The following is a 13129-nucleotide window of genomic DNA, read 5'->3' as shown; positions in this document are numbered from 1 at the left end:
TTCTTTGGTGAGGCCCAGAATATGGGAAAAGAAACCTTTCCTTGTGCCAGGAAAGGACACAAAGATACTTCTGGTGAGTGTGCCCTGCCGCCGAGTGTTTTTGAAGGAGGTTGTATAATTGCACCCTCACACCCATCCCACCCTAGGCTGGGCTGTTTAAGAACAAAAAAGAGACTTGGCTTTTGGGTTGATTTGGCTCCAGGTACTGCTTTTCTGATATATAAATGATTTGTATTTATTCTAGAAACTAGGAAATATGAAGAAAATAAAAAAATTTCCCCTAGTTTTACTATCTGCAGATAAGTTAACCTTCAAAGTTTGGAGTTTATCCTATTATTTTTCCAAAGCTTGGTGCTTATGTGTGTTTTTTACACACACATTTTTAATTGAGATGTTACATGTAAGCATTATGATATCCTGCCTTTTCAGTTAGCGTTATATTGTGAGCTTTATCCCACAATGTGAAAACCTCTTTTTAAACATCATTTTTAATGGGCCTTGCAAAAACCTAATAGCCCATGATATTGGGCATTTAATTTATATCTAGTGTTCGCCAATTCCAAATGTACTGTAGATTACATACGTGTCTTTTTGTGTACATCTCTGTTCCCATCTCAGATTCTAAGAAAGTTGTGCCACTTCTTGTTCTCCACCCCCGGAGTGGGCGAGTGCTGGTACATGACCTTCCCTGGGCCTTTCCCTGTCTGTCAGAGGCCATTTGATCCTTTCTGAACAAAAATTAAAGGCTAATGATACCATGCTTGTTTGAGAGCTCACCCATGCCCTGCCCTGTCCTAAGAGTCTGACCAGCCTCATCTCTGACTCCTAACAGCAACACTGTGAGGCAGATGCTGCTATCACTTCCATTTCCCAGAGGCAGCCATGAGGCTTGTGGTCACCAGCCAGTTAGGGTGGTGCCTGCTACGCCAGGACACACTACCCCTGCTGCTTCACAGCAGCCCTTCCCATCCTATCCTTCTAGATTCTGATGATGGTAGGCCTGCCTGCTGCTGGCAAGACCACGTGGGCCATCAAACATGCAGCCTCCCACCCCTCCAAGAAGTACAACATCCTGGGTACCAATGCCATCATGGATAAGATGCGGGTAAGGACGGCTCCCGTCTCTCCTGAGCCACCTTCCAACCCCGAGTGCTGCTCTGCCACCAGGACCTCCCACCACTCACCCCCTCCTGCCCGCAGGTGATGGGCCTACGCCGGCAGCGGAACTACGCCGGCCGCTGGGACGTCTTGATCCAGCAGGCCACTCAGTGCCTCAACCGCCTCATCCAGATCGCCGCCCGCAAGAAACGCAACTATATCCTAGATCAGGTACTTAGCAGTGATCATCAGGTCCTCAGGAGAGGGACAAGGTCTTACTGGGTGCCTGGGAATTCCTCTCTGATCCTTTTCTTTTTTTCCTGTAATGCTCTTGGCTGGCAGTGCTGTCAACACTGAGCCCAGTGTGTGGGTGGGATCTGGCACCCATGATCCAGCCTACCTCAGACTCCCTCTCCGCCACCATGTGAGAGCCATTTTGTAAAACGAGAAGGGCATGGATTTCAGAGTCAAACAGGCCTGAGCTTGAACACCAGCTCCTCTGCTTCCTAGCTGCCTGCCTAGGGGCAACCGACCTTACCCTCTGAACCTGTTTCCTGGTCTGTAAAATAGGGACCATAGGGCAGCCCTGTACGTAACGCAGGGCCTGACACATAGTACCGGAATATGTATGTCCCATCTTTCCTTGGTGTATACATAGGACTGGAGAGTACATATCTATGTCATGTATTTTTTGCCTGCATTTCCATTAAAGTCAGGGGTTGTTAACATCAGCAGATCTGAGAATCTGAAACTGAAGATAGAATTTTGTATGTGGGTGCAGATATATCCCTTTTTTTAACTAGGCAGTTTTGAGTTGGGGTAGGAAGAGAGTCTGTGGCTTTCAGTATTCTCAAAGGGATGATTGACCCACAAAAGGTTAAGGATCCCTGTCTCAGAGTAATGAGTTCTACATGTTTACCACCTATGTGACATCATACTTGACATTTATCCTGAAAGGGGCTTTCTCAAGTGGCAAAGGGTTTTGGGATCTATGAACAAGTCTTTCTTCCCCTCAACCTTGCCATTTGTGCTTTCTTAAGAATGTGTGAGAGTAGCATTACCACCCTGCCCTTATGTAACATTACAGACGTGCCTTTCTTGCGTGCAGCCCTGAATACTGGATTATCATTATACTGAGTTCAGAGGGGTTCTGCTGAGAGCAGAGCTGGTAATAGTGGTTAACTTGTCAGAAAGGTAATTGCAGGGCCTCGGCATCCCCAGGGGACCAGGTTGCCTTCACACAGGGGTGAGCCTCCTCCTACTCAAAGCTGTTGAGTACAAGATAGTCAGGAAGCCATCCAGGGTTAACCTCCCAGCTCACTCCCATCAATAATGTATGTCGCTGTCCTCCCTTTGAGAACCTATTTATATTTTTTTAACCCCTGGCCTCATTTTGCTCCATTCTCTTTATCAGGGCATTTTGGAATTTTAGTCTGATTTGTCTAGCTGGACTCATTGTCATGAAAGGTAGAGCAGTGGTGTTTTAACACCCTGAGGATACCTTTTTGGATACACCAGTGACTATTCCCTGCCTGTCTGTATCTTGGTTTTCTGGTTAATGAGCTGTGAAACCTATTTCAAACAGGAGGCCCAATGGAGAGGGATTCCAGTCATGGGTGGGAATCGTCTAGGATCAGCCCTGGAGGCCTAAGCATGTAGGATTTCTCTGAGGTAGGGCCCCAGCACTTCAGCCAGGGGTGGAGCAGCTGGGCACTGTAAAGGCTCAGTGTCTGCCTTCTCAGCTGGTATTGCCTTGTCCAGGGACAGGGTCCAGGGCTGCACCAGGTGTGCATGTGGTCTTCAGGGCTGCTGGCCTGATGGTAGAGAGCCATGCGGGTCAAGGGAAGAGCTCCAGCCCAAAAGTGAGGGGAGCTGGGTTTTCTGGCTGGAGGACTGGCTTGGGGACTGAAACTGATGGTTATTCATGCCTGGGAATGGAGTTTAAAGCCAGTGGTTTGGCCTGTTTGGGCCTAAACCCCAAAGGTGGGTCCAGAAAACTCCAGGTATTAGTGACTGTGTGTGTGTGTGTGTGTGTGTGTGTGTGTGTGTGTGTGTGTGTGTGTGTGTGTGTGTGAAAGAGAGAGAAAGAGGGAGGGAGAGAGAAAGGAAGGTTCAGAGCAGGACCCTGGCCACATCCTGGTACTTTCTACCCCATCAGCTTTGGCAGTGAGGAATAAATTGATGCGTAAGTATCTCCTGAGTGCATTAAACTTCCAGAGTAGAGACCAGCACTGCAGGCAAAGCCCCTGCAGTCTTCAGGTCTCAGCTGAGGGCAGTCTTTTCCCTTCTGTGGTTTTTCTAGAGCAGTTAGGTCTCCCCACATTGGGCACTTCTGGGCCTCCTCTTATGTGGATTGGCCTTGAGAAGGAAGGAAAACGTGCCTGCAGAAGCCAGACAGGGCTGTATGAGCTAGGAGAAAATTCTCCCTTTGGCTGGCTGGGATCCCCAGACCCTTATCCCAAATATGTGTCTTACCAGGCACAGGCTCTCAGGTGTGTTGGGGCTTTGGCCTAAGCTCGGTGACACTAGCAGCCTCTTCTGATCATGTGAGCATTATACAGCTGTGGAACTTCAGACGAGAAAAAGATAGAAAGGAGGTGGACCAGAGGGGAAACCGAAACTTCATAATGGGAAGGACCCTAAGGATCCTGTCCAAAGTCACACAGCCAGTTTACTTGTAGAACATGGATCTGCTGACTCCTCAGATAGCCACATCCCAGGATGGTTGGGTCTGTTAGGGAAGTTTGGGGAAGCTTTCCGAAACTTCCTTTAGAAGAGGAGCTCCTGCCCCTTGTCTTTTCCTCAGACTGTTCTGAGGGCAATGGGGAGTTGTAGTCAGATTTTCATTCAAGAGAGATGTGGCTAATTTGCTTGACTGGTAAAGGGCTGGAGAGAAAAGAGGAAAGGAGTATAGAAGGCCACATGGCTTCAGGCAGCTCTCTGGAGTTCTCGGTTACTAGTGGAAAGCCTCTGCTGTGACACACTGCCTGGCCATGTGGTTTCAAGGCTGGTTACAGAGCAGAATGATGGTCTGATTTCCTTAAGAGGCCTGTAGCAGCCCTGAGCCAGGCCAGGCATTGTTCAGGCAGAGCTGGACATGACAACATCACCAGCCTGTTCTCAGCCTTCAGAACATGCAGTTCTAGTCCTGCTTCTCATCCTTCTTAGCAGGTGCCACGCCTTTGCCTGCAACAGAAACCCAGGGCTAGAGCAGGGGCCCCCAAAAAACTGCCCCTTCTTGGCAGGTATTGGAGAAGAGGGTGTTTCTTTCCTCTGGCCCCACCATGCCCAAAGCCTCAGCCCATTCCCTTCTTGAGACTCCAATTCTCTTCCCACATGTGTGGTTCCACTGGGGTTTACCTCACTTTGAGGCCAGAGCAAACTCTCTGCTCGCCAGCCTTAAGTGTGCTCCTCTGGGATTTAGCCAGTTTCTCTCACTGCCAGCCTGACCCTGTTGAGCAGGGACAAGTGAGTGGGTGGGAGACAGTGGGGCTCCTAAAGAACGTGGGCTGTAGCAGAGGTCATCTCTTGTGCTTGCAGTGTTCCTCCCTCACTTCCCCAGACTGTCACACACCAGAAGTACCTGTGCAGCTTCTCTCTGAGAACCCAACTCCTGTCCCATGGCCTGTGTTGCTGGGGACTGAGGGTTGTTGGAGAGACAGGGAATGCTGGCAGCCCCAGACCAACTCTTTGTGTCAGCTTCTTCAAACAGGGCGGGACTGGGAGAAGCAGGAGCTTGGTGGAGGGAGCCTTCACAGCTGGAAAAGCTGACCTGGCTGTTGTGCCAGTCTCCTAGCAACCGCCACCAGCAGCCCCCAGTGACCACAGCAGTGCCAAGCTGGCCCTGGGGCTCTGACCTCACTGTATTTGCTGTGACAACAGCTGCTGGCAGCTAAACTCCCCTTTCCTTCAGAAAAGCCAAGTGTTTGCATTTCTGCTGGCATGTTTTAGATGCTCTTCTTTCCTTCCCTAAGCCAAGGAAGTAGGAGGGGAGGGTGCAACTTAGAAAGCCATCACCAAGAAGGTTCTGGCACCCCATTTCCAAAGCATCTGAGGAGCCGTTTCTGAGTATCCCTGATTCCCAGGATAAAGGCCAGCAATTTATGAATCCAGATGTGCTCCACCCTCATTCCTTGCGTCCCAGGAAGCTGCAAGGACTAGCTCCCTCAGCAGTGTTGTTTCTCTGAGTCTTTGGGGTCACTTCTTATGGCAGGCAAACACTCTGGAGTGGGTTGTCAGCAGAATGGTCTGTTACCCACCCACTCTGGTTTTCATGTCAGGAGAAAACCTGATTATTGAACAGGAGGAAGCCCGATTCTGTCTTCCTATGGCCTGCTGCCATTTTCCTCTGCTTTTAGGAATGGAATCTAGGAAGAGCAGTGGGAGGAGGGGACTTAACTTTTCCTCTGTCACCTCATGTGCCTTTTTAAACCACTTGTGGCCCAAGGAGAGGCTATGCCCAAGACCTGAGGCCCTGGTAACTGCGTGCTTGTGCCCGCCACACACACCCTTTTCCTTCCCTTTTGCAAGGTTAGGGTACTTTCCTTGGGGGACAGAGAAGGCCCTCTTTGCCTGGTATCTGCATCAGTGCCAGAGGGTCTGGTTGGTTTAGAGAATTAGTTGTCTTCACAGCACAGCTCTCCCAGCAGGCCTGCACTGGGGTCTCTGGCCTCTGGCTGACCCACAGCCCAGCTTCCTGTCCTTGTTTCAGAAGAGGAGCTCCTGGACTTTATCTTTTCCTCATTCTTGATTTTCCTTGATACTTTCCATTGGAAAGCATTTCCTGACAACAGTGGCCACATTTTAGATCTGTACTTTGTGGGTTGAATTCCTTCTTTCCCTGCCACCTCCCTGCCACACCCCGGAGATTTTCACCTATAAATTTTCACCAGAGCTACACAGGAAGAGAGTGATATGATTCCTCTTCTTTCAGGTGAAGGAATTTGAGTCTCAAGACTAATTAGATGATTTGTCCACAGCTTCACAAAGAGTGAAGGGCACAGCTAGGATTCCAACCCAGAGCTCCCTCACCATTGCCTGTATTATTTCCATACTATCTCACTGCCGTTATATTGGGGAGACCACTAAACATCACCTTTTCCTTGTCTGGTTGCTTCAGAATTAGCATAAATTCTTGGGCTCGTTTATTCCGAATTCAGAATTAGAATAAAAATATTTGCAGCATCTCATCCAGTGACAGTCCTATCACTATGGCTCATGTTCGTTGAGTGTTGGCTGCGAGCCAGGTCCGGGCTAAGCCAAGGCCTTTTGCTCACATGAACTCATTCAGTCCTCACAGCAACCGGATGATGTTTGTACTGTTCCCCTTTCAGGGCTTGAGACTCAATAAATAGGCAATAAATTGGTTTTACAGAGGAGCAAGCTGAGGTTCTTAAGGGAAGTGACTTGCCCATGGTGACACAGGTGTCAGGTGGCCAAGTAAGGTCAGAGCCAGGGTCTGCCAAGACATCACCCTCTGTTGCCTGCCTCCAGCCAAGGTGGCCCCCGCCCCTGCACGATCCCTGTTCAAGTAGTTCCTCACCTTTGCCAGATGTTTTGGGGTCATCTTCGCGCCCAATCCTTGACAGCCCCAAGAAGGAAGTTTTTCATCGCCGTTTTATAGATGAAGCAACCATAAGGGCTGGCCCAGAGTCAGTTAGTTGCCACATCAGGAATTGATCCTTTCATCCTGCTGGGCTGCCTCTTCAGAATACACCCCTTTTCTGTCCATCTGTACATGCCCTTTTACAGATGGTTCTTTCCCCCGTGGCATCTAACTTGGGTTTCAGAGCCACAGAAAAGTTGTTTAAATATAGGTATTCCTCAGCACCCCAGTTCTCTTCGGTTCCAAGATAGGGAGGGTGCCTGGGTCCTTCCTACAGAGAACTGATTCCCAAGGCTTGGGTGAGGGGTGGGCTGCTGTCTTTCTCAGTAGCGTCCAGGTGATGCAGGTGCTGAGGCCAAGTCACGGAGCCCTGGGTCTGATAGATCTGGGATCCGGGCCCAGTGGGCCTAGCGTGTAGGAGGCCCTCAGCAGTGGAAGCTCTTATTACTGCTCCCACTTACCTGTGCTAGCACCTGCCTCTCACATAGAGGAAGAGAAAATTAGTAGCAAAACTGTACTTGGAAAAAAGCACAGGCCTTGCCAAGTTCCCTGGTTGGCAACAAACTTATGGCTGAGGCTGGTGTTTCAGGGAAGAACTAAGGAAATAAAAGAACCACAACATTGATGAAGATAGTCTATACAATTGTAAAAGGGGGACTAGTAATTACAGTGTGTCATTCTGTAGTTACTATGCAGCCATTAAAAAGAGCGCTGGCACAGAAAGATGTCAAAGAGAGATTCAGTGAAAAAGGCCTGCAGAAGAGTGTACAGAACCATTTCATTTTTGTTAAAAATCACATAGATATTTCAGAGGTTTACAGAAGAAAATCAATACAGGTTATCTCTGGGAAATAAGACTAATGAGAGGTTGATAAGGGGTTGTACTCTTTGGGTTTTTTACCATGAGCATGTCATACTTTTAGAATGGGGGTGGGCGTGGCTGGCACAATACCAAGAACAAATAGGATTAAAAGGCAAGGACTAGCCATTAAGAATCCCTTGTCCTGTGCCTGGCAGCAGCCTCGTTTCCCAAATGACTACAGTTTCTGAAGGTAGCCTCAAGAATCTCAGAAGTGAAGAGCAGTTTCTCAGCCTAGAGGGAGAACCAATATCTTTTCTGTCCCCAGCCTACCTAGCACCCCTTAGGAAAAATCAGCTTGTAATATACCATCTCTTGCTTCTTCTGTTACCTTCTCCAGACAAATGTCTATGGGTCTGCCCAGAGACGAAAAATGAGACCATTTGAAGGCTTCCAGCGAAAGGCTATTGTAATTTGTCCCACTGACGAGGACCTAAAAGACCGAACAATAAAGCGAACCGACGAGGAAGGGAAGGATGTCCCAGATCATGCGGTATTAGAAATGAAAGGTAGGATACGATTGGTTCCCAGATGGACGTCACAACAGAGTATTTAAGAGAAGAATCCTTACAAAGATTTTCTTTCCTTAATTGTCCCTTCTTTGATCTTTTTTCTTTCTTTGCTTCTGCTTTGTCCCTTCCCTGCTTACTGAAGTTGTGAATGGAAATGTTGTCTGTATCTCTCACATAGCAGGGTTTTCAGATTAGATGGGCCTGGGGCAGCATGAGGGAAAGTATGGAGCAAAAGCTGAGAGACCTGTACAGTCATCTTGCCTCTGGAACCCACTGGGTCGGCTGGCTGGACAAGCCTCAGTTTGCTACTCAGTAAGAAATAGAAATAGTGATTCTACCTGTCTGACCCACTCCCCAGTGGTGGGCTAGAGGGAGACTTGGCCACCTCTTGAGAAAAGGGAAGAAAAAGCCTCTGTTGGCCCCTGACATTTGTTCAAGGGGTTGGGACCACATTATACCTCTTCTCACTACTTTAATTCCCTCCACCTTCTTCTTTGTGGCAGGCCAGGTTCCTAGGGATGGAAGGGGCCAGGCCTTCAAAAGTTCTGACGCCTTCTCCTTATTCCCTCTGGGGATTCCCTCCTAGCCAACTTCACATTGCCAGACGTTGGGGACTTTCTGGACGAGGTTCTGTTCATTGAACTGCAGCGGGAGGAAGCGGACAAGCTGGTGAGGCAGTACAACGAGGAAGGTCGCAAGGCTGGGCCACCCCCCGAAAAGCGCTTTGACAACAGAGGTGGTGGTGGCTTTCGGGGCCGTGGAGGTGGCGGTGGTTTCCAGCGCTATGACAACCGAGGCCCCCCTGGGGGCAACCGAGGAGGCTTTCAGAACCGAGGAGGAGGCAGCGGTGGAGGAGGCAACTACAGAGGAGGTGAGGCATCCCTCAGGGAGCTCTCCCTGCTCCCTGCTCCCGACTCGCCTTTGGGATTGCTTGTTTAGTCAGCAGATGAAGTTTACTGAGCATCTGCTTTGGGCTGAACTCTGTGGTAGAGAACTGACATGAGTCAGTCTCGCGGACTTCAGGAAAACTCTCCCACTATCCCACTCCCGTGGGTGCCACTCCTTTGCCCATTTGCACGTTACAGCACTCTTTGTCACATTGCCATCATTTTAGTGTAACTTCCTCCATCTGACCATCAGTTCCTTGAGAAGAGGAGCCATATCTAGTTCATTGCCAGTCCTGGCTCCCAGCTCAGGACCTGGCTTAAGGTAAATGTTAAGACTAGTAGGTTTTTTTTTGTTTGTTTTTAGAACCAATAGAAAAATGGGCTTAGGTTTCTTTGCCCAAGATTGCCCAGCTAAATCCAGCTCTGGGGCTCAAGTGACCCAAAGCTCGAGTTCTTAATCACTAAGTTCTGCAGTCTCTGAAGTAAAGTGCTTATTCGCTGATTTAACGAGCATGTTCTGAGCCTGGCTCTGTGTCAGTCTTGTCCTGGTAGTTGGGACCCAGTCATGACCCAGACAGACACATCACCCTGTGGTGACAGTCCAGAAGGATTCTGGGCATAAGGAGAAAGCCCAGTGAAGCTGTGAGTTCAGGTGACACTGAATCTGGCCTTGCAGGGGGCAGTAAGGCTCAGGAAAGGCCTCCTGAGCGCTGATGGCTAAGCTCAGATCCAAAGGCCCAGTAGGAGTTGCCAGGGCAAGGGGGAAGGATTCCAGGCCAGAGAGACAGATGCTTAGGAGAGGCTAGCCCATTTGTCCAAGCCAGAAGAGGGCTGGATCCGACTCATTAATGGCCTTCCCCAGTGCTTTAGCCTTACCTCTTCCTTAGCATCTCTTCCTAATTTGTCCACAGCCATTGAAATCCTGGGGACAAAGTAGAGATCAGGTGAGCCCTGGTCCCTGCTTCACCAGTCACAGTCCAGTGGGGGAGACAAACCTGTCAGCAGACAATGGGCCAGGACGGGGGGTGCCCACCCAGAGTCCTGGGAAGCCTGGAGAGGGGCGCTTTATTTGTTTACTCACTGATCTGCTCTGCACCTGGCCATACTGAGGACACAGCAGTCACCGCGGCAGCCCCGTTTCCTGAGGGTTGCAAGTCGAGCAGGATGGGGCCTTTGATCATCTGGGTCTCTCCTATGCAGGTTTCAACCGCAGTGGGGGGGGTGGCTACAGCCAGAACCGCTGGAGCAACAACAGCCGGGATAACAACAACTCCCACAACCGAGGCAGCTACAACCGGACCCCCCAACAGCAGCCGCCACCACAACAGCCACCACCACCACAACCGCCACCACAGCAGCCACCACCGCCACCCAGCTACAGCCCTGCTCGGAATCCCCCAGGAGCCAGCAGCTATAACAAGAGCACCAACATCCCTGGCTCGAGCGCCAATACCAGCACCCCCACTGTCAGCAGCTATAGCCCTCCACAGGTGAGAAAGTGGGAGTGTGTTTACGTGCGTGTGTGCACACACGTGTGCGTTAGCCCAAGGAGGTGGGGCTAGGGGAAATCACTAACAGGTGCTAGCACTCCACGCTTCCCCTCCATCCCTGGCCGCCTTTCTCCCTGGCAGTACTCTTGACTGGGGTGGCTCCTAGGCAGTCCTGGGTCCCCTCCAAACCAGGTGGAGGGGCTGACCCCTTTGACTTCAGGATGTGGAAACCAAGGCCCAAGAAGAGGGAGGTGCCCGCACAGGGACCCCCAGACTGGGTAATAGAGTCCAGCAGAGAACTCACCCTTGGCCCTGAGAGGTCTTCTGATCAGTTTTGGGCTCTATTCCAGTGCTTGGAAAGGCAGCTACTGGTCTCTGGTACATACAGGCAGTCTTTGTTTATGAAACAGCCGTTTCCTGCACACCTTCTCAGGCCAGGTTATGGAGAGGAATGGTTCCCAGTCCCGTTTTAACTTGGACCAAGGGTTGGACAGGTGCCAATTCCAACCCTAGGTCCTGAGTTTGTGGCCTTGGACAAACAGCTTTGCCTCTGGGCCTCATTTTCCCCATTTAGGGGACTAGAGTTGTTAATAGAACTCATTTCAGAGGCTTGTGAGCTCGGGTGCCCCATAGCCTAGTGGCTGCAAGCAGAGGCTCTGGGACTAGACAGCCTGAGCATCAATTCCTGGCTCTGCCGTTCCACAGCCGTGTGACCCTGACCCAGTGACCCAGTGATATTTCACCTCCCTGAGCCTTAGATTCCTCCTCTGTCAAATGGGGCTAATAATGGAATCTCCCGCATGGAACTGATAGGATTCGAGTTGATGGTGCATCCTGGACATGGGAAGCACTTGGTAAACTGCCAAGACTGTTTTTCTCAGGAGAGCTTTGTTGAGTGCCCACAGACAGGCTCTGTGCTAATTAAGAGTTTTGTATGCATGAATTTACTGAATATGCAAGGCAGTCCAAAGTGGGGTAGTTCTGTTGTGATTCTCGTTTTACACAAAAATAAACTGGGATTTCAAGAGACGCCATGTGCCTCATCCCCAAGGTCTCTGAGCTGGGATTACAGTCAAGAACATGACCCAAGGGCTTGCCCTCCATCCCTACTCTGCCTGCCAAGTGACTGAGCTGGCCCACCTCCTTCTCAGCCCTAAAACAACCTTCACTAGGCTATTTCCTTTGTGGGCCAACTGCTAAGGAATGCCCTTCCTCTGTCCCTACTGTAAACTGGCTATTTTACAGAACCCTGTTTTTTTCCTGCTTTCCAGCCGAGTTACAGCCAGCCACCCTACAACCAGGGAGCTTACAGCCAGGGCTACACAGCCCCACCACCTCCACCTCCACCACCACCTGCCTACAACTATGGGAGCTATGGCGGCTACAACCCGGCCCCTTATACCCCACCCCCACCTCCCACTGCACAGACCTACCCTCAGCCCAGCTATAACCAGTATCAGCAGGTAGGTGCCAGACTGGAGGCTGATGGGATGAAGAGATTTTCAGGGGGCTCCTCTGGGGTGCATGTTCTCTAAAAAGATGGGTAGCTTGCTGGCCTCAGGGCTGGTTGGCACCCGTCTGGTACAGCCATTCCATTTGGTGAACACTTCTGAGCTGGTGGCTACAGCCAAGCAAGCAAAGGGGTCATGTCTGGCATGGCAAGGCCACCAGGCTCCTGCTTCAGCACCGTGGCCAGTGTCCATTCAGATTGGTTGGCGTCTGGGCTGCCATTCTTGGTACTGAATATTTTTAATATATCTGGCTCCACTTTAAAGGGTACTATGTTGGCAAACCAGGAGACCTGGGCTTCAGTCCCTTACCACCCACCTGTGTGGCACCAGGTCAGTCACGTCCTCTTTCAGGGCCTTGATTTCTCTGTCACTTAGGGGACCCATGTGTCATCTGCTGTCACTGCACCCTGAAGCGGGGGTGGGGGTGGGAGGAGCTGAGGGTGGGTCTGGATGAAGGACTCCCTCGGTTTGAGTCTGAACCCTCTGGGTTTCTCTCCCCAGTATGCCCAGCAGTGGAACCAGTACTATCAGAACCAGGGCCAGTGGCCTCCATACTACGGGAACTACGACTACGGGAGCTACTCCGGGAGCACACAGGGTGGCACGAGCACACAGTAGCCAAGGCGTTCCAGAGGCCCCCGGGAGCCCCTGCCGGCTTCCTCCACCAGCACCCACCTCGGCCCCCTCCTCTATCCCCACTGGGTCCCGTGGTGCTGGGGGACGGGGTCATCCCAGGGCTGCCTCCCTGCCCAGCCTCCCTCCAGCCCTCTGCCTCCCCGCCAAGGGGCTTCTTTTCCCCACACAGGGCCAGGCATTTCTCTCTGGATTCAAACAGGCAACAATGACCTTTTATTTTGTTTGTCCCCCCCCACCTCCCACTCCCTCTTCCCCTTCTTCCCTTCTTTCTTTTTGACTAAAGAATCCCTCCCTCTTCCTTGGTCACATGGTGAGGCTACAGTGACTGAGGGGAGGGGACCCCTTCCTTATTCGTTCATCCCACCTCTGCTCCAGCCCCTCAGCTTCCCAGCCCCTCCTGCAGTTTGTTGTAAATTCTTCCAGGAGCTGTTTTACTGTCTACTTTTCAGGATTTAAAAAAAAAAAAAAAAATCACAAAAATCAAAAACTTAAAAAAAAGAAAAAGAAAAAAAAAAACAAACCACGAGTTTA

The 13129-nt window shown here is 50.6% G+C and overlaps 1 protein-coding gene across 8 annotated transcripts in view; it reads left to right on the top strand.

Moving 5' to 3' along the window:
- The window catches only part of HNRNPUL1 (heterogeneous nuclear ribonucleoprotein U like 1), a 32898-nt gene extending 19773 nt beyond the window's left edge, over positions 1 to 13125 (top strand). For 6 of the 8 annotated variants that reach the window (XM_037820548.1, XM_037820546.1, XM_037820541.1 and 3 more), the window contains exons 9-16: positions 983 to 1105; positions 1201 to 1329; positions 7903 to 8071; positions 8661 to 8945; positions 10162 to 10451; positions 11723 to 11914; positions 12227 to 12292; positions 12464 to 13125. In XM_037820548.1, the coding sequence (XP_037676476.1) occupies positions 983 to 1105; positions 1201 to 1329; positions 7903 to 8071; positions 8661 to 8945; positions 10162 to 10451; positions 11723 to 11914; positions 12227 to 12292; positions 12464 to 12580 (1371 nt within the window). In that variant the 3' untranslated portion in view covers positions 12581 to 13125. The remainder of the gene's footprint in view (positions 1 to 982; positions 1106 to 1200; positions 1330 to 7902; positions 8072 to 8660; positions 8946 to 10161; positions 10452 to 11722; positions 11915 to 12226; positions 12293 to 12463) is intronic. The other 2 variants (XM_037820543.1, XM_037820544.1) reach the window with 2 other exon arrangements.
- The last annotated feature ends 4 nt before the right edge of the window (positions 13126 to 13129 follow it).

This window comes from Choloepus didactylus, chromosome 27 (genome assembly GCF_015220235.1).
Source record: "Choloepus didactylus isolate mChoDid1 chromosome 27, mChoDid1.pri, whole genome shotgun sequence".
Lineage (NCBI taxonomy): Eukaryota > Metazoa > Chordata > Mammalia > Pilosa > Megalonychidae > Choloepus > Choloepus didactylus.
This window is presented reverse-complemented; position numbering and strand designations above follow the sequence as displayed.